This window comes from Pipistrellus kuhlii, unplaced genomic scaffold (assembly GCF_014108245.1).
Source record: "Pipistrellus kuhlii isolate mPipKuh1 unplaced genomic scaffold, mPipKuh1.p scaffold_m20_p_14, whole genome shotgun sequence".
Classification (NCBI taxonomy): Eukaryota; Metazoa; Chordata; class Mammalia; order Chiroptera; family Vespertilionidae; genus Pipistrellus; species Pipistrellus kuhlii.
In genome coordinates this window covers 45,417,799-45,444,298 of record NW_023425449.1, presented here as the reverse complement: position 1 = coordinate 45,444,298, position 26,500 = coordinate 45,417,799, and the positions used below count along the sequence as shown (strand labels likewise).

At 42.3% G+C, this 26,500-nt stretch overlaps 1 protein-coding gene across 2 annotated transcripts in view; it reads right to left on the bottom strand.

Moving 5' to 3' along the window:
* Nucleotides 1-26,500, bottom strand: part of RALYL (RALY RNA binding protein like) — a 519,639-nt gene that overhangs the window by 233,235 nt on the left and 259,904 nt on the right. For both annotated transcript variants that reach the window (XM_045581553.1, XM_036437321.2), the window contains exon 2: nucleotides 21,295-21,573. In XM_045581553.1, coding sequence (XP_045437509.1) covers nucleotides 21,295-21,550 — 256 coding nt within the window. In that variant the 5' untranslated portion in view covers nucleotides 21,551-21,573. The remainder of the gene's footprint in view (nucleotides 1-21,294; nucleotides 21,574-26,500) is intronic.

Below are 26,500 nucleotides of genomic sequence, written 5' to 3'. Positions count from 1 at the left end.
TCACAATTAAGAAATGGAAAAGCAGTGAATGAATGAATGAAGTTAGTACGTGTGTACAGAATGACCTACAGCCCTAGGCAATTGCTACCTTCTGATGCCATTATTACTGTTATTTGTCATGTTGCTGTTTAGTATCCATTTCTCCCATTTTTGGTACCTGCTGCTTTTGAGAAATTATCTTTTCTATTGTTCATAGCAAGGGAGGAATTCAGTCAAGTGCATTGCCTTTTCTACCAAGAGGTAGACAGGGAACCCAAGCTTGGCATTTGGACACTGTCCTTATAAACCTAATCACGTGTGAAAATGACAATTTCAACGTATCCCTATGAGTCTAGGAAGGACGTTTTAGAGTTGGGAGTCACTCAGGACTCATTGTTGTCCACGTGTGGTTCTCCAATCTTCTCATGGATGCTGTGAACTCTCTCACAACCTTTCAATACGTTCTGCTTGTTTAGATTAGCCAGAGTTAAGATCTGTTTCTGGAAACTTAAAAACACAAAAACAAACAAACAAAAACACATACCCTACTGCACTGCTTGTGTGTGATTGGAGCTCAGAGCTGTCACTCATGATGCCTCTACAGCTCCCTTGGAATTTGTCACTCAACCCTCAATACCTTTCAGCAGCTTCCTTTCCCTCATGTCCAGTCCTTTCAGAGCAGACACTTCTGACCTCCCTGTAAATACCGGACCACAGCCTGGTCACATCCTGAGATGTAACTGTTCTCCACCTGAAGCATGGATCTGAAATAAGTCATCATTGTATTTAACGCTATTTTCATTTTTTATGTCAGATCTTTGCTGTGTACTCTTCCTTTGGTAATCAGATACTAATTTTTCTATCCTATCATGGCACTTCTAATGCTCCCATGGCTAACCAAAATAATAACTGGCTCTATTTAATAAGCTAAAATCACAATCATTTATATGGAAAATGAATCAGCATGAGATGCAAATTTAATTCTACCACAAATAGGTATTTTCTGAAATAGCAAAGGCTATATTATAGCTTCAAATGTTAAAAAAAAAAGAAGACAAGAAGGCTCTTATCTCTGCTTTTCAGATAATCCTGAGCTGTATTTGTGGTTGCATAGAATGCTGAACAAAATTCCTGCTTGCTTCTTATGAAAATTCCACTCCCAATTTTGTAAGTGCAACTACTTCCTGTATGTCATCACACTGTGTATTTCATGGTTTCAAAATAACCCTTATAGTAAAATTCATAAATGTGCTACAAAAAACACTTCATTCATCGACCTGCTAACATAATGATAAAAATACTATTTTATTGTTTTTCCCAAATAAATAAGAAAATATTGCTCAATAATTTCCACACAAAAAAGGTTAGATGAAGAACCATGCAGATGAATGAAAAATGCTACTTGGGGCCTCGATCAATGAATATTTAATTATTTTTTAGGAAAAAATTAGGTGATAATTACACAAAAATGTGGGTGTTGTTTCCTATGCTCTGACTGTACTGTTTGTAGCTGGCATCACGGTGGGCACGAGGCTCCCTCTGGCCCCAGCCCAGGGCAGAGGCCGCTGGTGGCCTGCAGGGAGGAGGACATGTTTCTGGAGCTGCTGAGCCCGCAGCATTGAACAGGGCAATAGGGGGCCGGGGCAGTGACGGGGCAGCCCGCTGAGAGGTACACGCTCGGAAACCCCACCCATGCTACCTAATTACTCCACGAGAGAACTTCCACTCTAGCCACCAGAACTTGACATTCAGATCTCAGTGTACACAGATCAACATAAACCAGAGAGAAGAACATTGGTCATCGCAGAGCTGGGGAATAAATCAAAGCCACAGACATGAGTGTAGCTAACGGGCACAGCAACTACCGTCTCAAAAGAAAGCTTTAAAAACGATTCTCAACTGTCACACAGCAATGCTGTCATCTTCCATAACACAGAGAAAGTCTGTGAACAAAACACCAGGCCGGTTCGCAAGCTGACTCCTCACCTCCTAAATGTCAGTTTTGTGAGTCCGTTCACATGAATGTCAGTTTGGAAGAATCAGAAGGTCAGCTAGAGAAAGAGAAAGGGGTGCGTGTTCCCAAGGGAGAAAGGCTTGGGTCACAAGGGGAACGTGGCCAGGGACACAGGTGCTTTGCCTGCATCCCTTTGCAGATAGAAATTTCATTGCTTGAATTCCTGGATCCAATGTCACTTTGAAGAACAATTTAAAGTGATCGGACCAAGCATTGGGCTTGTTTACTCACAAATTACCCAGGCGTTCCACTGACCAGCCTGCAGAGGCCAGAGGGACGAGGAGGCTGTGGACTGCCACTCCGAGCTGGGCAGGAGGGAGCGTCATGGACACCTGCTGGCCCAGCTGCATGGAAGAAGGCTGCTGGAAAAGCCAGCCTGGACTGAGGGCACAACCTCTGGCTGCGCAGCCAGCCCAGGGAGGCAGGAGGGAGGTTGGATGGAACTTGGGACAGCAGGTCTTCCTTCAGCAGGACGTGTGAATGCCAACGTTCTCAGAATCCCCACCAGGACGCTCCTACCTTTCATTGCTGCTGCTACAGCAGATAAAAGGCTGGCCTTTAGGGGATTTTAAATCTCATCAGGAGAGGTTTCTGGCTTTCAAACAACAGACATCCTCTCCTCTGTCTGTCGCTGGGTTAGCCGCTGCCATTAGCCACCACAATTCACATAAAATTAAGACGTGGCCTTGTGGAGAGCAGCATCTCAGCCACTCGGCGAACGTCTTGAAGGGGAGCGGGTCATGAACTCAGCTCTCCCCCCTCGCTCTCCCTAAATGCCCATTTACCCCCACAGACACTGCCCTGCACTGCACCTCAGAGAACGCTGACAGAGGGAGCCCCTGAGAACCCCACTGGCCACGGTTCACTCTCTCTGCAAGTTTGAGAATATCTGCGCTTTGAAAACAGTCCTTGTGAGAAGTATAACTCTAAAGCAAAAGCAACATTCTTGTGAGCCCTTGGTGAGTACATTATATTTGGTACACTTAAAAACACGAGGGCTTGAAACCAGCTATGCATGGGTCATGAATTAGGTACAGACCTCGCTGCTTCAACACGGAACTGAAACAGATGTAACTAGACATAAAAGCAAAATCCGAGTAAGGCCCTGCCTGTGCCGAGGTAATGTGCCCAAGACACCGCCCATCGGACAGAGCCGCTGCTCCGTGGGCCGACGGGGCTCCTGGCCGCGGTCAGCGCTCCACCCCAGGCCAGGCCGGCCGCAGCCCTGGGGGCCGCGCTGGTGAAGCTGCCGCAGGTCCCTCCCCGGCAGGGCCTTAGGTCTCCTAACTTTCAACTCCACCCAAATGGATGGATGGTCTAGGAGACGGCACCTGTTCCTTTCCCCATCGGCCCGGAAAGCACAGCTGGGACGTCTGGCGCCGACTCCACAAGTGACTTCCCCCCGAGGCCATGACAGGCTGTTAGGAAGGTGGTCATTCCTACAACCAGGTCATGCAAGCATCGTTCTTGTCCACATATGCTAATGAATACGGTAACATGATCATGGTGGGCACGAGCTCGAAGAATATATGTACTGTGGTGTAAAGTGGTCACCGTTCTGTAAGCAGTGTGAGGCCTTCCACTCCTGTCCTTTCTGTCCCCCGGCGGCACCGGGGCTCTGGGGGCACCCAGCCCGTCCAGCCATGGAGACCATCACCTGGACCCGCACAGGCGCCAGAAGCACTGCTCACTGGGGAGCCGCTCTGGGATGACAGAAACTGCCTACTAGAGCTCGTGATTCTTAAAACGAATGGCTTCCCATTGCCCAGCGCACTGAGCATGTCTTCCCTCTTCTGACATCAGGGAACAAACCCCAGAAACCCAGTATTCTGTGTCGAATGAGCGTATTTTTCCAGAACAGCCTCCTGCCTGCCCCTGGGAGCTGTGACACACCAGGCTTTCTGTTGTGATTTGCTGCCGAGGACCCATTTAGAGGGAGACGCTTTCCTAGCGGCTCACTAGTGAGTTCAGGCAGATCGCTCAGAGGCTGTTAGTCTCTGACCCAGAGCACCAGGGCTTCCAGGACACCCCCCCCCCCCCCCGCCCCCTCGTGTGCTCTGCCGTGGCTGCCGTGGCCTGGTTCCAGCTGTGGCCAGGTGCTCAATGGGTGCTCACACCTCCACGGGGTGTGGTCTTCTCTCACTCAGGTTTAGGGTGCCGACCCAGCACCCACCATTGTCCTAACAGAGTCAGGGGCGGAAGCAGCAACAGCAGAGCCTGGAGTCCAGGTCTGGCAGCACAGGGTCTGGTCTACTCATGTGTCAGTCAAATCCAGGGTCGTTCGCCACCCTGACCTCAGGGTGGCCCACTCTGCTCACAGAGCATCGGTGACAGTGTGCAAGGAGTCAATACTTGAGGCCAATGTTGCAAAAATGACTGGCATCAATGGTGTGTTTGGGATGTGACCACAGGACCCAGACAGTGGGGATGTCCTGACCTGAGGTGGGACAGGGCTTTGCCTATGGAGTCGGGCAGCCCTGCAAAGATTCCAGCTCGGGCCCCTGTGGGCTGAGCCTGGATGAATACTCTCTGCCTCAGTTTCCTCACAGGAAAAGTAAACCAGTAGCATGTGTTTCCTAGTTTTATTCTACTATTAAGTGGGGTCCTTCGTGTGAAACTCTTGCCTCTCTTTTCAGAAGCCTGCAGCTGCCTGGACATTAACAGTGTCCCACCACCCTCATCCATCATCCCGCACATCACTCTGCTTGGCTGTAACCCCAGGAAGGGGGGCCAATGTGCACCTCAATAGTAATTCTTAATGCTATTTTGCTTCAATCACTCTTGTTCTTAATCAGTCAAATGACCTTTTTTGTTTTTATCATTTGTCAGCGTGTTCCTGTGAGTGCATGTGATCTGAGAGCAATCAATCTGGGAAGCGGGGCAGGCATTTCGCTAAATACCTACTGGGAGGCGAGCCTGTGAGCAGGTCCACGCAGGCTGACTCCGGGCTGCTCCTGATTGCTCACACAGCGAGGGGTCCTCAGACAGTGACAGTCCATACCAGCCTGGGCACGATCTTCCTGTCTCCCTGGCTATGTTATTTCACTCTCCACTGCCAGCCATGACCTGACTATTATGAAAGGAATGTCATAGAGTCTACAATGACCCTCACATACTCAGAAGATGGTCGGAACGTTGAACATGGGCCTATTTCCAGTAGAAAAGAAGCCGGATTCCAGAAGCTAAACTTATTACCAAAACGTTAAAAGAAACCTTAGACATACTCTTCAATAAAATTTTCTAACCCAAACCTTAGCAGTATTTTTATTCATTCAAATAGAATTGTACACTTTTAAATCATAATAGAATATGATTTTATTAACCACTGTCATCCCAATAATTTCAATAAAAGAGAAAAAAATGTTCATTGGTGAGGAAAATGGTTCCTGGACTGGGCCTATCCCAGGCAGTGAGGGGAGGAGAGTCCCCGTGGGTCTGTGCCTGGGGCAGCCTAGAGCGGTCCTCAGCCTGAGAAGCGTCCACAAATGAGCTTCACACCTGCCAGGCGCCCCTTCGGAAGGCGCTGTCTGTCAGACAGACAAGCCCATGTTGCCTGGAAACACTGTTCACAGAAGGAGGAAGCGTGAAGGCGTGGTCATGGGGAGTAAGTGTTTTGTACAGGGTTTGGGTCAGAGACAGCACACAGAGGCACCACACGGTATAGACTCAAAATTACCCCTGAAGAACTAACTAGACCCAAAACATAGCACTCACATTGTGAAAACGGCCCTGTGGCCAGAATCCTTACTCTTTGGAAGAAATAATTTATCGAGGCTTGTGTGCGGGCCTGCAGAATGCTTTCCACACTTAGCTTCATCCACATGGAGTGAAGTAGGATTACACATGCCCTGTGGTCTCTGGTTTGAAAAGGCGCTGGTGACTTGGAGTGGAGTGGCTGAGGTTTGGTTGTGATTGGGAAATGGAAAATGTGCCAGGGGCCTGAGAAAACTGCCCCTGGGGGGATGGGCATCCTGCCTGCCCCAACTGCTGGTCTAGGGTCTCTTTGGCACTTGATTGACACAATTAGTGCCTGGAATATAATTTGCAGAATTTTATATTTTGGCTTCTTTGGACTATGTTTATTTGTAAACGGTCATTGCAAAGACAAACACACCTGATAACTGGGTTGGCACTATTTATACTCATGTGCAATGGAACACTGGCCAGTAATTAGCACCGTCACTTGGATATTGCTTTCTGTTGAAAGATGCACACTCACAGTGGAATGAACACCTTCTGGCTGAAAATCCAAACACAACGAATTGTCAGAAATTGCAATAACATGTTACATTCCCTGTTTCTTCACTATGTGATGGTCTAATTAAGTTAAGATGAAAAATACCAAGATGATTTCAGCTAATGATAAAATATTGTTGCCTACAAACATGAAGAAATGTCTTTCAGCCATCATTACTTAATTTTGCAGGGAATTTTGTTATTATAAAAACCACTATTGTATCATGATAATCAAGTTTCTAACAGAAACCTATTAAGTTTTAATTCAGTAAGAGAATTAAAGGAATATGAGAAAATAAAACTCTATTAAGAATGTGATTGTCACATTAATTCTTTGCTTTAAAGGTTGTTTTAGAGTCTAATTTGATATTCTAATGTATTTTAAAGCAGTTGTGAGTATGCAAAGTTGATACATCTCACAGCAAATGTTTGTCCGATAGTTCCTTTTTTTGCCTCTGCCATTTTGCCGTGCTAAGCTAATCTCTCTCTCTATATAAAAGGCTAAGTGACCGACCACCCGTCCAACCGACTGACTGACCAAACCTTTTTAAGTTCTAAATTTACTTGGAAGTATAACCTTCTTGTGTCTGTTTTCCTAGAATGTTGCTGAAACCCATTCAGCTTTGGAGTGATTTTCACACTCGTTTTTCTCACATTTCCCCATTTTCTATAATCAATAACCAAGTTGTAAAACTTCCTCTCTTGAATGTCTCTGCCAGTTACTCCTCCTGTAGTTATCACTCTGCTTTGAACTTGTCAAAGGTTCTGAAATTGCTATATCTTCTCGTTCTGTAGCCTCCAGAGGATGTGAGGACCTGCACAGCCAGGGCAATGATTCATTCCCCTGGCAGCTGCATTCACAGCGGAGCTGAAAACGAGTGAATGACTACGTGGCTTCTTTACATTCACACAGTGGCTATCTTTGTCCAGCCACGGGAGGCATGCCACGAGTTTACGTCCATCTTCACTCAGCAGGCTTAGCAGCCCAGGAGCTGGGAACACAACCACGGACACTCCAGACCTGACTCTCCATCCTCACACATCCCACTGTCTTTCCTTTTAACATTTGTTCTTATATTTCTTGGGGAGACGTTGGTTAATAAGATTACATACGCTTCAAGTGCACCGTTCCACGGCACATCTTCTGTACCTCTCCTTGAATGCCCACCACCCAAAGTCAAATCTGTCGACATATATTTGACCCGCTTTACCCTTGATTGCCTTCCCCAACCCCTCTTTCTGCTGGTGAAGACCATCCGTACGGTGGTCTATGTCTGTGAGTTTCTGTGTTTTGTTCATTTGTTGCTTTCAGTTTTATATCCCACATGTGAGTGAGAGCATATGGTTCTTAACTTTTTCTGTCTGACTTATTTTGCTTAGTTTACTTTTCTCCATGTCCATCCATGCTGTCACAGATGGCAGTGTTTCATCTTTTTCTTATGGCTGAGTAGTATTCCATAGTATATATGTATCACATCTTTATCCAATTACCTATTGGAGGGCACTTTTGTTGTTTCCATGTCTTGGCTACTGTGAATAATACTGCAGTGAACACAGGGCTGCATATATCTTTGCAAATAGATACTTCTCTCTATAATTATCCTTCCTTGTTCTCCAATCTTTTCACTTACTATCTTTAAGTAACTTCTCTATGACATTCACCTACTGATTTTCTTTCTTTATAGCTCTTTCTTGCTCAAGCTGTTCCTCTTAACTAGAATGCACTTACCTATCAGCTCTACCAATCATACTTAACATTTGAACTCAAAAGTCACCTTTTAGAGAGAAAAACACTTCCCCAATTTACCAACTTCTTCCTTAATTTATACCATGTTCATCAGGCACATCCATATTAAGTAATTTATTCATCCCCATACCCTGGTCTGTACCTAAATGATACTTATGTAGAAACTGTCATAGTATTTCCATCTTCCAATCAGAAACCACTGTGCTTATCAATAAACCATTTTTAAATTAACCTTATTAATTGAAATAATGAAAAGTTATATTTTAAAAAATTCCTGATGTTTCTATGATAATTGTTTTAAAATGCTGATTTCATGTAACACCTGTATTCTTCTCAAGACTTTACCTGGAAGAAACCTAAATTTCAAAAGGAAAACAAAAAGTAGGAAATTACAATAAATAAAGCTAATTTAATTTTAATAAAATTCCTATGTTAATATAGATATCCATTTGCCCTGGCCTGTGTTTCTCAGTGATTAGAGAGTTGGCTGCATACTGGAGAGTTCGATTTCTGGGCAAGGGCATGTACCTGAGTTTCAGATTTGATCCCTGACCCCAATAGGATGAGTGTAGGAGGCAACTAACTATGCCTTTCTCACATTGATTTCCCCCTCCCTCCTTTCCTCCCTTCCCTCCCCCACCCTCCTTTCCATTCTCTCTAAAAAAATCAGTGGAAAAAATATCCTCTGGTGAGGATTAACAAACAAACAAACAAACAAACAAGCAAACAAACAAACAAACTACCAGTCATTCTGTGGAAAACTGCCTTTTTTCTTCTTCTAGGAAACCATCTCAAAGCACCATGTAAACTATGAAAGGATGCATCACAAGGCTATATGCTGAAGCACTACTTGTGATAGGAAAAGACTGGGGAAACTCAAATGCCCATACAGGAGATCTGAGTGAATAAACTGCAGTACATGGAACATCTACATGATTGAGTACTATGCAGCTGTAAAACATAACATGAGTATCTTAGACAGATGGAATTGTTACCAGAATAGACTATTATATACAAATAAAATATGGATGCAAGTAATTTTAGTATGTCATCATTTATCTATAATTGAGGGTATATATATAGACAGATATGACTGTAGATGAAAAATGAATAACTAAATCTAGATACATAGGTAAGTAATTAGCTATTTTTTATCAAAATTATATATGGGTTAGAGAGCATTGGTTGGAGGGGATAGAGATAAAAACTAATTTAGTTTGAATAAATCTTGTTTTTAATTTGACTTGGCATCTGTACATATTGTACATAACTGTAAAGCAAAATAAGTTTAAGAAAAGCAAATGGAAAGCTTCCCTTCTTTTTTAAGACTGCCTAATATTCCACTTTATATACACCAAATCTTCTTTATCCATTCATCTATCACTGATATCTAGTTGTGTCAAGCAGTCATTCAGCAAATAATGCTGCAATGAACATGGGCGTACAAATATCTTTAGAATTCCGAGTTTAATTTTTTTTAATAAATAACCAGGAGTGGGATTCCTGGACTCTATGTAGATCTATTTTTAATTTTTTGAGGTTATAGTGGCTGCTTCAGTTTTCATTTTCACAATCAGGGTTTCCATTTCTCCACATCCTCACCAACAATCAATCTCTCTCTCCTTTTCTCTTTCTTTTAGAATTATCACATTAAAGGTTGTGAGTTGATAACTCATTGTGATTTTTATCTGCATTTGTCTGAAGATGAGGGATGTTGACTATTTTTCTGTACACCTGCTGGCCATTTTCATGGTTTCTTTGGAGAAAGTCTGTTCAATTTATTACATGACCATTTTTAAATTGGATTTTTTTTTTTTTTTTTTTTTTTTTTGCTATTGAGTTGTAGGAAATTCTCATATGTTTTAGACCACATGTGTCAAATACAAGGCCCGCGGGCCAAATCCGTCCCGCCAGGCCTTGCAATGTGGCCCGCACCGCGCTGTCATCACTGCACTCCGTTGCGTTTCCATCACAATGACAGTTTATGACTGTTCAGTAAACCATTCGGCCAGCAATTTAGGCTGGATTTTAGATTTTGGCCCCTTCTCTGATTGAGTTCGACACCCCTATTTTAGACAGTAACACCTCAGATAGATGGTTTGCAAATATTCTCTGCCATTCAGTAGTTGCCTTTCACCTCTGTTGGCTGTTTCCTCTGCTGTACAGAAGTTTCTAGTTTGACGGAGATGGATCTTGCAGGTGTTATGGTAAGTGAGATAAGCCAGAGGCAGGTGTTATGGTAAGTGAGATAAGCCAGAGGCAGAGGGAAAAATATTGCATGATTCCACTTATGTGAAGTGTGTAAAATAGTGAGACCCACAGCAGCTGAGAGTGGAATTGTGGTTGCCAGGGGCCAGGGCTGGGGAACGGGGAGTTGATGCTCAGTGGGAATAAAGTCTTTTACACAAAGTGAATGCATCCTAGAGATCTGATGTACCACAGAGTACATACAGTTAGCAATATTGTGCTGTGTAAAATAGATCGTGTTAAGTGTTCTTGCCACAAGAGTAACACTCATAAAACAAAACAATCCTATATAATAAAAGGCTAATACGCAAATCAACCAAAAGGTGGAACAACCGGTCACTATGATGAGCACTGACCACCAGGTGGCAGATGCTCAGTGCAGGAGCTGCTTCCTGGTGGTCATTGCACTCCCCCGTGGGAGGCAGAAACCTCCTCAGCACCAATAAGGACTCCTCGGGGATGTCTGACTGCCGGCTGGGTTCACAGACTGTGAGAGGGTACAGGCTGGGCTGAGGGAACCCTCCATATCCCAATGCACAAATGTCATGCACCAGTCCTCTAGTAAATAAATAAAACCACAAGGAACATGAGTAAATTATTGGAGGTGATGGATAATGACATCTAGTGTGGTAATGGTATCACGTATATACCCATATGCCCAAATTCATGATGATGTATATATTAAATGCATGCAATATTTATATCAATTATGCTTCAATAAAGCTAAACAATTCAATCCCTAATCATCAAGCACAATTGTATGTCTACTTATTGACATTACCTCACAGAAAAGAAGCACTCTCAGGGATTTTCTGAGACTAACATGTGTATTATTGGATGATCCTATAATATAAGTAACTATAAGGTGTAGTTGAGAAGAGAGATTTCTGACAATGTTGAAAGGAAATGTAGATGTAAGGCTGATGAGGTTAAATTCCGGTAGTCCTGATTGTTAATAGATTATGTGTGCCTGTGTGTATGTGTGTGTGTTTTGTGTGTGTGCACCCGCGCGCACTCGCTCTTGCGTGTGTGTCTTCTAGCTCTGACTATTGAAGCAACTGAGAAGCAATAACAAATTCAGTAGCACCCAGAATGTTAGATCTAAATAATATTTCCCACTAAGTGGTCCAGAGCTCTTTGGAGAATAGGCTAATTTCCAGTATGAGGCCAGAAGTATGTTTCTGTAACATTTTGTCATATCAGAAAAGGCATCTATCAAAGACTACTAGAGTCCTATCATCAAGCCAACTTAGGAAGCAACCTTAATATGATGTCACAATGCAAATTCAGGATAATTTGATCATTAATTGAAATTACAAGTGCAAGGGGTGGAAACATAATACTATCATTAATTCTTTTTTTAAAAAAATATATTTTATTGATTTTTTACAGAGAGGAGGAGAGAGGGATAGAGAGCTAGAAACATTGATGAGAGAGAAACATCGACCAGCTGCCTCTTGCACACCCCCTAATGGGGATGTGCCCGCAACCAATGTACATGCCCTTGACTGGAATCGAACCTGGGACCTTTCAGTCCGTAGACCGACACTCTACCACTGAGCCAAACCGGTTTCTGCCTATCATTAATTCTTAAACTAAAAAATTCTAAGAGTTTTTTAAAAAACATTTTAAATATTTAGTAAAGGCTAGGGAACAACTTTATGAAAGAATAAGTGTTATCCTCTTTTTTTCTACACAATAATAACTTAGGGTAGCCAAATACATGATGAAAGAAGTATCTCGTTTTAGAATAATGACAGCTAATAAACAAAGAAAAGGTGATAGAGATAGAAAGCCACTTTCAGTAGCTCTCAGGAGAGAAAACCAGCTTCTGATGGATCACATGTGAAGAGGCCTTTGAAAAGTCCACTGAATATGATCAGGCCTCTAGACATCACTAGCCATCTTCCAAGAATATAAGGAAGAGAGAAGCACAGCATATAATCACCAATAGCAGGACCTGTGAAACTTCACACGTCAAATGGTGTAATTCTTTCAGTAGGGGAAATGGGGAATCTATTAGGAGGCCTATGGATTAAGAAAATTTAGGGACATATTGACAAATCTCAACCTTTTTACCTTATTTAAATTCCTATTAAAATAAATTAATTTTAAATTAAAATATAAGAGAGAAAATTGTTGAAAACAGGGAATTACTACTATTGTAGATGGATATTTAAAAAAATATATGTATTTTATTGATTTTTTTTTACAAAGAGAAAGGGAAAGTGATAATTAGAAACATTGATGAGAGAGAAACATCGATCAGCTGCCTCCTGCACACTCCCTAATTATATGCCCGCAACCAAGATACATGCCCTTGACTGGAATTGAACCTTGGACCCTTAAGTCTGCAGGCCAATGCTCTATCCACTGAGCCAAACCAGTTAGGGCTACTAGATGGAAATTAAGGAATTGTAGCAATTATATTTTGTGAGATCATAATATTGTGGTTATGTTTTCTTTAAAAATTCATGGTTTTTATATTTAGAATGAAATATCTGCAGATTAAATTATATTTCAGGACTTGCTTCAAAATAATTCAGGGAGTAGAAAGGAAATGGCTAAGTTATAGAAAAAAGTAATATGTTTGTTGGTTGCCAATTGTTAAGATGGGACATGTATGTATCTAGTTCGTTATAGTAGTCTCTTTATTTTTGCATATGCTTGAAAATCTCCAAAATACAAATTAAGAAATGAAGCAAAGTACAGGCAAAATTAAAATTCATGACAATTATAACACAAAAGGTATATTTTCTCTATTGCATATTTGTTTTTGTTTAATTATTCTATAAACTTATCTTTATTATTTTTTTCTACTCTGGTTTTGTTCCATAATCTTTCCATACTTCATAGATGAAGACTTAGATAATTAATTTTCAGCTTTTCATGTTTGCTAAAAAGGCACTTAATTTTTGATACTGAACACAGCTTTCACTTCATTCCACAAGCTCTAACACTTCATACTTATACATTCAGAATACATTAGTTGATAAGTATTTTCTAATTCATATTGATATTTCTTCTTTGACCTATTGGTTATTTCCAAATTTGTTACTGAATTTATACTTTTAAATTATTTTAACTTAATTGCACTGTAAGTAGAGAATAATTTAATTAAAACATACCGAGACCTCTATTATAGCTCTGTATATGGTCAATTTCATATTGTCCATATGCAGTTGGTAAGCAGCCCATGCACTTGGCTGTTATTCTTTGCTGACTTCTTATGTGTTCAACCGCTAATTGACTTTATCTGCTGATATCATTGATTTTTATATTCATTTCCATCAACTATTAAGAGAAGTGATTTTGATTATGGATTCATATTATCTTTTTAGTTATTTTAACTTTGCTTTATATATTGAAGGAATAATATTTGGTAAAGACATATTTGAAATCATTGCATCTTTCTAATGAATTTATCCTTTTACTAGTATGATGTATCTCTCTACAGTAATTATTTTTGTCTTAAGGTAAAAGAGTGTCTAATCTAAACATAATCAAACTCTTTGCCTTTCTATTAATGTTTTCATAGCGTATCATTCTTCATCCACTTTAATTTCAGTGATTCTGTGTCTGAATATTTAAAGCATGCTTGTGAGCAACATAAGATCTTTTAAAAATACAGTCTGATAGCTTTCATCTTTTACTAGCAATAATCTATTCACATGTAATTATGATATACTTGAATTTATATCTACGAGTTTGCTATTTTTCTATAGATTGCATGTTATTTTTTTCTTGCTTTTGTGATATTATTTTTCTTTTATTGTTTTTATTTCCTATTCTACTAGCTTCTGAATTATACAGATGTTTACTGTTCTTGTGTTGTTATTCTAGAGATTGCAACAGATATCCATGATTTATTATGTTAATATATATTACCCTTCTACTATTTTCTTGAAATCCTAGGTGCATAGAACACTTATGGGATGAAGCAAAAGTGATGCTTAGAATCAAAGAATAAAATGCCTTTATAGAAAACACAAAAAACTGAAAATTAATTACAAAAGTCTTTATCCATGAAGTTATAGAAAGAGTAGCAAACAAAATCAAACAGAGTAGAAAAAAAAATGAAGATAAGATTATTGATTAATGAAACAAAAAGAAATATATGATAGAGAAAATACACAAAGCCCTACTTCAGTTATTTGAATACGTTATTAAACTGACTGAAGAAGAAAGAGTTAACTAAAAAATTACAACATTATGATTGCAAATAGATATCATTTAAAGATCCTAATTAAAATAAAATATGAGAATACTATGAACAGCTTAAAAAAATATCAAATTAGCACTTGAAAAAATATATCAAATTAGCATACTCCTTGGAAAACTTTTCTTTCTGAAGCTAGCACAAGGCTAATTTTTAAAAATATGAATAGTCTTATGGTTATTAAAACAACTGAATCTCTATTAAAGATATTTCCACTGGCTCAAATGACATCATTGATGAATTCTCCAAATATCTATGAAAGAAATAATATTAATCATACATTAACTTCCAGAGAACAGGGAAAGAAGCAATACTTAGTTTGTTTTATGAGGCCAGCATGTCCTCAACAGCAAACCTGATAAGGAATAAACACATAAGGACAGAATAAAAATACCAGGCCAATCTCCAGATCTCTATTGTGAACATAGAGGTAAAAAAAAAAAAAAAAAAGATATACTTTATGACTATGTTGTGTTGATTCCAGGAGTGTGAAATTGATGTAACATTCAAAGATCAATTGTAGTTCTTTACATGATCAGAAAAATGGAAAAAGTCAAATATTCATTTCTGTATGTATAGGAGAAGTATTGAATAAAATTCAGTAAAATTAAATTAAAAAAAATAAAATCCTGTGGCAAATGATAATACAAAACATTGACAGATTTCTCATGTAACAAGAAAAACTTATCTGCAACCACTACAACTCTTCAGTATTATTTCAGAGGTACTAGCCAAGTGACAAGGCAAGAAATGCATACATATTGAAAGATGAGAAATAAAACTGTCATTATTTCCAAGAGATGTGGTTGTACACATGAAATATCAAAACAAAACAAACAAAAAAACCCCACAAAACCCCCACAAAAACAAACAAAAAAAACTACCCACCAACCCAAAACAAAACAAAACAAAAAAACACACAGAGTGCGGTGAAGGCCTAGGGAGGAAAAGGCCTGGGAAGGGGGTGGGAGTAAGATGGAGGAAGTCAGTGGGAGAAAAAGGGGATGTCTATAATACTTTCAACAATAAGGATAAAAAAAACAACAACTATAAAAACAACAGCCATAACTGGTTTGGTTCAGTGGAAAGATCATTGGCCTGCAGACTGAAAGGTCCCAGGTTCAATTCCGGTCAAGGGCATGGACTTTGGTTGTGGGCACCCTAGTAGGGGGTGTGCAGGAGGCAGCTGGTCAATGTTTCCTTCTCATAGATGTTCTAGCTTTCTATCCCTCTCCCTTCCTCTCTGTAAAAAAATCAATAAAATATATTTAAAAACAAAAACAAAAACAAAAAACAAAGAGTAAACTGTGAAAATTAATAAGTGAATTTAGAAAAATCTGTGAATATATTAATAAATATACCAGTGATGATTAATTAGAAAATGAATGTAAAAAACGGTGCATTTATTGTTTTATCAGTACTATTTATAGTATATCTATCGCCCTGAAATTATGTAGATAAATGTATATTAAATAAAATTATATAGCGTAACATATAAAATAGGTGCTATAATATATTCGGATACATATAACATATACATTTTACATATATAGTGGATGTTCAAAATGAGTCTTCCCAAAATGTGCCACTCCCTAGAATGTAGATTATTATGAGCTGAAGACAACTGAGGTCAAAAGATTCAAGAAGAGCTTTCTTCCTCCCCTCAACTGCCTAAAGGAACTTAGAGAAAGGGCCTCGTCCTGGAAGATCACCATCGGCAGGGCTAACTGCCGGGATTGGGGGGAGAGAGTGGGGTGACTGGTGGGGCTTGGAGAACAGGGCCTTCTCAGTGACCTGTTTCTCCTCCTCTGCGGGAGCTGCCTCCCTCCCCTTGATGCCCCAGCCCTTCCTCTCCTTGTTCCCAATGGCAGGTAAGCCCCAACTGCCTGCCTGCCTGCGCTCCTCTTCTTAAAGAGTCCAAGCATGTACAGAATTAACATCTTTCCTGTTAGTTTTAAGTTAATTTGGCTATTAGCCCCTCCAAGGAACCTGAAAGGGCAGAGAAAAGTATTTTCTCCCCAACAATATAAGTACGTATGTATAACATTCCACCTGTTCTATGTCCAAACTGACATTTCCGGCCAGTGAGGAACACATCGTTTCCTCCAAAAATAGAGCTGCTTGATATTTAGATGGAAATATGTGCACTTATTCAGTAACCTGCACCGTATAAAAGCTCAGTACCAGATGTATTAAAATCTAAAGTAAATGGCAAAACAGACAAAAACACCTCCAGAAGAAAACATAAAAGTTGTCTTCATGACCAAAGACAAGTGGACATTTCTTCACCAGGACCAACAAGCACAAGCGGTGATGGGTATGAGGGTTCAGGGGGCCTGCAGCCGCGGTCTCTCACCAAAGACACCAAAGCCCAGGAGGGGTGAATTCCCTGCCGGCCCCCTCCTCTGGGAGACAGCCAGGGGCAGGACCCCTTCAGAACAAGAAGGCAGAGAACATCACACACCGCGTTAACGGGAGGGGAGTCCCTGACTCCCTTCAGTCTTTACAGCATTTCACAAGGCCCGGGCAGCATGTTAGGAACTTTACATACATGGAGGCATTTAATTTTCACAACTTTATGATTATCTCCATTTTGCAGATAAGAAAACAGCATGGAGACCTTTCTTTATGCAACAAAACGTACAAAGGTAGGATTCTGGCATAGGAAGCCTGAGTCCAGAGCCTGCACTAGTGGCCACCAACATTCACCAACTTTTGACAAAAATGTCAACTGTCTTTTCCACTTTGTAGTATGTTATATCATATGTGCATATTTTTAAAAAATATATATTTTATTGATTTTTAGAAAGAGGGGAAGGGAGAGGCAGAGAGAAACTTCAATGTGAAAGCAAAACAGCGATCAGCTGCCTCCTGTACGCCCCCCTCCCTGCCCAACCTGGGGATCAAGCCTGCAGCCCAGCCATGTTTCCTGAGCCAGAATCAGATCCATAACCTTTTGGTTTACAGGCCGACACTCAGCCAACTGAGGCACACAGGCCAGGGCTCATATGTGCACATTATGATATCATGCTTTATCTTATATTTTGCAAATCCCATTTGCTGTATACATGTTCTACTCCACAATTAGGATGTTTTCCAAGGGAAGCCATCTCTTTTATTATATTGTACTAGAGGCCTGATAATGAAATTTGTGCAGGAGTAGGCCTTCCTTCCCCTGGCTGCAGGCACCGGCTTCTCTCTGGCACCCAGGACCCGGGCTTCCCTCGCAGCCCTAGCTTTGTCCGGAAGATCTTCTGGTCTAGCTAGCATATTACCCTTTTATTATTATTATAGATTATTTTACCTTGATTTTGGTGGGGCTTTGCTTTTCTATGTGCCTTCAGTGCTTAGCACGCTTTGGCAAGCATCTAACCCAGGGTTAAAATAATAAATGTTCCCATTAGTACAGTTTCCTGAAATTGGTTCCCAAGTGACTCTTGGACATTTTGTCACAGGAGTAAAGGTAACTGGAGGCGCTGTGTTTTATATGGCATAGCGTCAGACTGTTCTGGGCTGCATTAGAGCAGGTTAGCGCTAATAAAGCTTCTAATGGTTGCAGGGAGCTTCCAGTGACATGGAGAAATGGCTCAAGGAAGGATCTGCCTCCTCTGCTTCTGCTAATCGAGGTTCAGCTGCTGAGTCCAGTGACCAGTTTCAGAGGCTCAGAGAAAGCCCCAGGCTCCCAGTTTGCTACTTAGCATCTGTTTGCAGCCTAGAAGGCTCTGTTAATCACAGAAACCTGAGCTGTGTGCTGGTGTGAGGGCCTCCTTGCTGAGACAGCGGGGAGAGGATGAGGATGAAAGGCCACGAGGCCCCTCCAGTCGCCCCCTGAGAGGACACGCGTTCTTTGGAGAGCAGAACTGAGGATAATTTACAGTGATTCCGAAAAACATTAGAAGGATGTTCCAAGAATGCTATCTTCATGAAAACACGATCGCTTTAACGTGATAGGATTCCTTCTCTGAACAATGGGATGATTGAAACCCATTATCCAGTTTTCATGGAAGGATGTTGGAAAGATAAGTTTTGAAACGTAACAGAGTGTATACTGAATGTCTTTGAGAAGTTTCATAGCTGAAAGTGGATTACTAAAAACCAGCTACATGAAACAGGAACAGATTTCTGTCAACCCTAGAACAGGGGACGTCAGAGTAACTTCTGAATAGTCCTCAGTAGTTCTTTCCCGGCACCCAGTGGGTGGAAGCCAGAAATGCTGCTAACATCCTCCAATTCACAGGACAGGCCCAAAGTAATGGCCCCAACTTCAGTCCTGCCAAGGGCAGGAAACACGGTCCTAAAGACCCCGATGCCCTACAGCCCTCCCCGCCCCACCCCCCGGACTGCAAGCCAGAGGCACCTTTCACTCACAGGTCATTGTGCTCCAACAACAAAAATAAATCAACATAAAACATTCAGCAAATGGCTAGGAACCAACCCCCTCAAGGTTTCTATTCTCCCTGCTCACAGGTTTCCTGGGGGAAGGGGTCGCCCAGCCCAGCACCACCCCCTCCCACACCTGAGTGTGCTCAGCGGGAGGGGCAGACAGTGAGCCCAGCCTCACTCTCTTCACCTGCTGCTGCCTGGATGGTTGCCCAGGTCCCCCAGCCACTGGCTTCGAGCTGTCAGACCCCTCAGCCTGCCCCTGGATGAAGCCCTAGCCCCCGCACCCCTCTCCTCAGCATGGCAGCTTCCATGTGCGGGAGGAGTCACGTCTGTTCTAACAGCCGGGGCGATGACAGCTCATCTGATCTGAGGGTCTGTGTGTGTAGAGGGCCTGTCTCTGTGAGAAGGAGCTGCCCACTGACGGCTGCTTCAGGATACCCTCACAGACAAGAGGACCGAGGACCACGTTCACCCAGGGCCTGCTGGTCTGAGCCTGATGTCAGCACCAGTGTTAACACCATCCCTCCCCATCAGGCTTCCCTGGCCTGGGTGGTGAGGGCACAGCTACCCACTCATGCGCTGGCAGGAAAGGAGTTGCTGGTGAGAACAAAACGTGGAAGGGGCTCAGGTCATTGGTGTAAGCGGTACCGGGAACGCCCTGTTGGCTGGGGGGAGTTCCCTCTGAGCTCCGCTCCTACCAACAGTGCCAGCACCTGCTCCGCCCACCACACTGAGCTCACAGAAGGTGGCAGCGCCCTCAGCACCCACATCGCTCACCACACCTGAGCTCACGGAAGGTGACAGAGGAAATGGCAATCCGAAGCCGGTGAGGGGGCTCTGGGAATGGTGGAGGGGCAGTGAGTTCACCAGCATCGCCCACAGTCCGAGGGGGCAGGGAGGACACTGGGATGGAGAGGAGGGGAGAGGCGTGGTGGGTGGGGCATGTAGGACTGGAGGAAAGATAAACCTTATTCTGGGTGAGTGTTAGGAGCACTTTCTCATTGATATTCCTCAAGGGACTCCTGACAAGAGTGGGAGGGGCAGAACCGTCAGAGGCCTCCTTCTGCCCCCTGAGGCTCGGTGACCGGAGCAGGTGCCTATGGGCAGAGCTTTCAGAGATGACTGGTTTGGGATGTGTTCGGGGCAAGAAAGGTGAAGAGGAGAGTCAGGGTTGATGTCCAGGTTTCTGTTTGAAAAACTGGGTAAATGAGGGTACCGTTTATTGGGATGGAGAGCAGGGTCGACACAGGTTGGGGTTGGAAGTCAAGAGTTTGTGTGGGCATTTGAAGCTGAGATATCTGCAGCTCTCCGGGAGAAGATGTGTAATCAGTTCCATAACTAGCATCATCTGGTCATCAGTTAGGGACTCACTGATGTATTCAATGCACTTTTCCCTCATGTAAAAATAGATTCATTTTTACTTTTTATCTACATATTAATTACAAAATATCTTCTAAATATTTTCACTTTACTTCAGATTGCATTCTTCTCCTTTCTTTCAGAAAGCTACATGCCCCTTGGACATTAGGCATAAGTCTGACCACTGCACATAGTTCAACTGGCACCAATCCTGACTTGATAAGAAAGAGCTGGTTCTAGTTCTTTTCAGTCCTGAGAATTTACCTCCTTTTCCTATTTTTCTATCCCTTCTTCCTCAAAAGAAAACATAGAAAATGAGAAAAACACGTTAGCCCCTAACAAGCAGTGTGAGCATTGGATGGAGCGGCTCTGTCATGTCTGACACATCCAGTGGCAGGAACTGGCCTCGCAGGGTCATCTGCTCATAACTCCTCCCGCCCGGTCACTGGGCCATGGCTTCTGGATGAAAGGTCTGCGACAAGCCCTGTCCCTCTCCCGTGCCCCAGCTCACCCGCCGGGCAGGCCAGGGGCCCTTCTTTCAGAACCTCGGGTGTCACCTCCCTCAAGGAAACAGTCTCCTTAGCTCCCGGACCTGGCTTTCTCCACCTTCATGTCATCTTCCTTAAGTCTCCCACATCCATTCTATGTGTATAAGCAAAGCTGTCACTGCCGGAGCATTCCAGGCCCTCCCCAGCACCATCCTCCGTTTGCACCAGTGACCTCCTAGACACACTCTCTGCAGGTTTCCATTATGCATCAGCGGCACGTGGAGTGGTTTGTTGTGTTTGCAAAACAGTGTCTCCTGGAAGACAGACGCCACTTCCAATCAGACCCCTTACTCACAGCCTCCTTTCCATCTGCCCCTCGATTAGAACAGGCGGCGGCAACAAGTCTTACAACGCAACTCAGTCCCAAGTTTAAAGGTGCATAAGGAAAACCAGATACTTATAATACATCTAAATCAACGAGCACAAAGACACTACTGTGAGTGTCAAATAGAGCAGCCCTGCCGTGGGTTAAACAGGAGCTAGCAGTGCCGCGCTGGCTCTCACACGCTCCACACCCCCACACCCGTGCAGGAGCCCGGAGCTGCAGGCAACTACCACCTACCGAGGGGCTGGCCCGCGATGATCCTGGCGTTCTCCCCGGCCACGGCCGCCCGGGCGTGCCGCTCGCTCAGGTACTGCACGAACGCATAGCCTTTGTGCACCGAGCACCCCACGATCTTGCCGTACTTGGAGAAGATGGCCTCAATGTCCGCCTTCTTGACGATGGCCGTGTTCAGGTTGCCGATGAACACCCGCGAGTTGATGGACTTGGGGTCGTTCTTATTGGTGACGTTGCTGGTCTGCGTTTTGCCGGTCATGGTTGGGTCCCGGTACTTTAATCCTGGAACAAAAGTGAAAACAAAGACAATTAAAAGGTAAGCAGTCAGGTGGAGTGGCCGTCACTGGCGTTGAGCAGCTTTTTAATAACGAACCATGTAATCTCAAATCCCTGAGTCTGAGTTCTCCTTGAGAAGAAAATTTAATGCAAAACTGCACGCATTGCAGAGAGGTGGGAGAAAAATACTTATCATCACTCAGCACAGAGTTAGAAATGAGCTCCTGATCTCTTTTCCTACAACAGAGCCCTGTATAATGACTAAGCTTTGTATTTTTAAGTCCATCAATTTTTTAGAAGCAAGTTTGAGAAAGAAGCCACCTTATTTTATCAACAACAAAAAAAGTCCAGTGCAGCTAGGATGGAATACAGGAAGGTGACCACCTCCATTCATTGTTGAGAACATGCATTTTTATCTCTACATTTTTTACAGCAGGTAGACATATTGTTTATTTCAGACTCAGAACCCTTCTATCGGAAACTAGTGACCCATGCCATTAAAGGCTGCAGGGAAGGGGAAAATACGTTAAAAATAAAAAATTCAATAGATAACTCAATATCATGAAAACATAAAGAAATGAGCCAGAATGAATTCTGTACATCCTCTTTAATTGAACCGACATCACATATCAGTCCCCACCCCTGGAACCTCAAAAAACAATTTGCCTGTGGAGCTAGTTTCATCAATGATCAGCAAATTAGAGGACTGGGTGTCTGTTGAAATTTCTCCTCTTGACCTCATTTTTAATTCATTTAACGAAAGGCAACTATGTTGCCTAAATACAGCAAGTCTTTCCAAAAACTGTTTTGTGAGCCTGCCATAGTGTTTACTTGTGCTTAATTAAGCTCAATGAAACTTTTATTCCTGAGTACTCCAGCACTGCAACATTGATTTCCAGCTTTGCAAATTCATCCATCCATCCATCCATCCATCCATCCAGCAGTGTTTAGTAAGCACCTATTTTAACTGCCTGATATTCCCTCCTAAAGTGCCTGTCAATTTAAAGAAACCAATATAGTGAAACTCAAGTTCCACAAGGACACAGAATCTGACATTGACAATCATTGCAGATCATTAGCTAATTGATACATTTTATCAATAACAAATATATTTGTATCTGAAGAATCTTTTTTACAGTCTCACAGTTAGAAAAATAATTAAAGTGCCTAATTTAAAAATAATTTTAAATGACATTTCTCATTTGAGCATTGAAGTTGGAAGTGTTAAGGGCATTCGAATTGGATCTGCTAGAAAACTTACTTCCACTGAAAACAGCCACCTCTGGGATCAGGAGCAACTGGGGACATAAAACTGTTTCCAATTATGGAAACATTATCACAGCTCTGGTGATTAAATTTTTACTAAATATTGGACCATCGATATTACATATGCCTCCTTATACTGAAGGTGAGCTGCATAAGCAGCCATTCACACATAAATGAAGAGTGTGACATCATTTAAATAAGGACTCATGTTGCATTGCCTTGCTCTAGCTTAGCGACATTGAAGAGGTTTCTTTATGAATTATTCGAAGCATTCATGGCTAAGATTAAAAGGATAAAAAGCTGATCATTTGTTTAAAATTTTGTAATCTGAGCTATTGCATATCTTAAGACAAATGCTCTGAGAAACAATGGAAACAAGAAAAATCAAGGTGCATATATGTAATGCAGCCTTTACTTCTTCACATGCCCTAGCACACTTTAATCACACCGAGGGAGCAGATTAGGCTAAAAGGCCCATTTTTGGGCTCTGGATGGATTGATGGTTACCTTTCTTACTCCTCCAGGCCAACATCAGAAATATAATCCACGGAACTAAGATTTTAGTTTTACTCTTATGTGATATTTTTGGAAATACTGTGAAGTATTTCCAAAAATATCACAATTTGTATGGCTAGCATTTAATTTCCTGGACAGGGATGAGTTGGTTAAGGTGCAAACACAGAACTATTAGATTAGGTCCAATCCATGGTCTGAGAACCCAGTGTTGTCTTTGACAATGATCTGCATCAGATCTAATATGAGGGCACAGTGGTACTCTCACTTCTTACTGTAAGAGTCACTGTACCCGGTGGTTCACTCAGACACTCCTACTGAATAAAGAATGAGCAACAACAATAACAATAACACCAGTGAGAAATGCCCAGGTGTGCAAAAAGTCCACCAACAATATGATGCACTAGACTTGCAGGCGTCTTCAAACTACGGCCCGCGGGCCACATGCGGCCCGCAGAGGAGTCTGATCCGGCCCGCCAGGTTTTTTGGGCAGTGAGCGCAGCCGAGGTGTTACAGTAGGAATTAGTAGTTCATATAGTCCGGCCCTCCAGCTCTCTGAGGGACCGTGATCTGGCCCCCACTTTAAAAAGTTTGAGGACCCCTGCGACTAGAGGCCTGATGCATGAAATCCATGCATGGGTAGGTCCCTAGGCCTGGTCAGCGATCAGGAATGATCTGTGGGGTGATCACTGGGGAAATCGTGGGTCCCCCCTGGCACTTGCTCACCGGCCCTGCCCCCTGCTGTCACTGTTGGTCACCTCCCTCTGCGGGGAGACCAGTAGGGTGATTGGGGGGTCCCCACTGGCACAGGCTTTGGCTGGCCTAGGGCCTGCGGGCTGGCAGCAGTTCCTGCATTGAGCATCTGCTCCTGGTGGTCAGTGTGTGTCACAGTGATCAGTCGTTCCACTGGTCTTTTTGGCTGATTTGTGTATTAGGCTTTTATTATATAGGATACTACATTCTATAACCTGATAAAATGTTAAAGGAATAAAAATGAATATAGAACAGTTTGTACCCTAAATGTTATCACCTGTGGTCTGCAGCCAGCAATCACCTAAATGCTATAATATAAGGCACAATCTGTCAAATTCTGCGAAATATACAGCACTGTAATTTCTGAAAAAAATAGAATGTTTATATCCACTTGAGGAGACCAGATAACACTTCTTAAACAGTTGATATATAAATTAATCTTTCAAATATATTGTAAGAATTCAACTGGCATACTGATTTCTCAGTGTGCTAAAAAGGACAGTTTTTCTAATATTTTAAACTCATCTAATTGTACTTGAATAAATTTTTGTAATAAAACAAGTTGATATAATATTTGCTTAGAATCATAATTAGAAAAAAAGGGAAAAACTCTCATGCAATAAACAAATGCATGTAAGTATCTCTTCGTGGATAAAATAAACCAAAGGAACATAAAAAAAGCCTGACTTTATTCTTAAGAAAACCATCTACAATTTAGAAAGATAGAACTTATAGCTACCTGAGCAGTGACAATTATTCAAGAGATCTTATGCATCATAAACATTATTTTGTAAAAAAAAAAAAAAAATCTCCTGATGCCATTTTTCATGAGAAGTCACCAAGTATATTTGGTATAGAATAAAAATGAATATTGCAGGTAAGATGCAGGTTCAATCTTAAGCCTTAAACACCTTCCTAAAGTAAGCCAAATTTAGAGTATGGACACACGAGAGGTAATACATACAAAGAAAAGAAAAAAAAAAACACCACCACCACAATGTATACAGGGCAACTGAAGACAACTATGCTAATAAAAGGGTAATATGCAAATTGCTCAGGGTGCCCTCACAGTAACGACCGAACTGCAGGCTGTGAGGAGCATCAAGGTTGGCAGAGGGGGTTAGTGAGGGATGACCAAACAATTGAACAGCAGGCTGCATGGGAAGACCAGGCCAAAGGGAATTAGTGAGGGATGATCAAACAACTAAACAAGAGGCTGCATGGGGCCACCAGCCAGGCACAGGGTGGGAAGAAGTTGGGGGTAACCAGGCCGACAGGGTGGACAGTAAGGGGTGACCAGGCCAGCGGGGGGTGGGGGAGTTAGAGATGATCAGGCCAGCAGGCAGAGGCCTTTAGGGGTAATCAGACTGGCGGGGGAGGGGGGGCAATCAGGCAGGCAGGCAGGTGAATAGTTAGGAGTCAGTGGCCCAGGATTGTGTGAAGGATGTCTGACTCCCGGCTTAGGCCCAATCCCCAGAATCAGACCTAAACCAGCAGTCAGACATCCCCCGAGGGGTCCCAGATTGTAGAGGGTGCAGGCTGGGCTGAGGGGACCTCCCCCCAACCCATGCATGAATTTCATGCACTGGGCCTCTAGGTACTATGATATTAAAATGCCATATTTTCTCTGCCATTTCTTTCTAGTTTGTAGGAAAAAATTGTAAATTAGAAAAAAAAAAAGTAATTATAATCTACATACCAAGTGCCACTATCATTTGAACACTTTTTATTTTGTTCTGAAGAAATTTTATTAGACATAACTTAGTGGCATCAGAATAAAACTATGGCATTGCTTTCTTCATTCTCTTGATGAGTGTTTAGCTTGTTTTCAATTTTTTTCAGATTGCAAATGTATCCCCAATGAACATTTTAACAAACCTGTGAGGATACATTTCTGGTCCTGAAATTTCTTTGGGGGAAACCCTCTCATTTAACTAAGGATCCTCAGCTATTTCCAGGAAGCTCCAACCCTTCCAGTCCCACCAGCAGAGGGGGTTCCAAACACCGGTGGTGGTGGCTCCTCCCTAATGTACAATCAGTGCTTTCTGATCCATCAGGCTGAATAGGAGAGATGGGCAGACCTTAAACTCCATGGGAGAGGGAGCAGGGATCTATAGTCCTGAGTGGAGTTTGTTTACAAGGTCAGCCAGGCTGGTGTAATAACAGAAATAGCACAATTCCCTTGTATTCAGAGAAAAATGAATTTGTGTTGGGAGCTTCCCAGGCATAGCTCCAAAGTCATTATTATTTAAAAGTTTAATAAAAACGATTCTAGTTTCCTTTGTTAAATGCACTTTGCTATATCTACAGATTCTATTTTAATATGTTGGGGTGCTACAACAGTATGTGGCCAATGTTATTAAAAATGTAATGGTTGATTAAAAAGAAATTAAAAACAGCA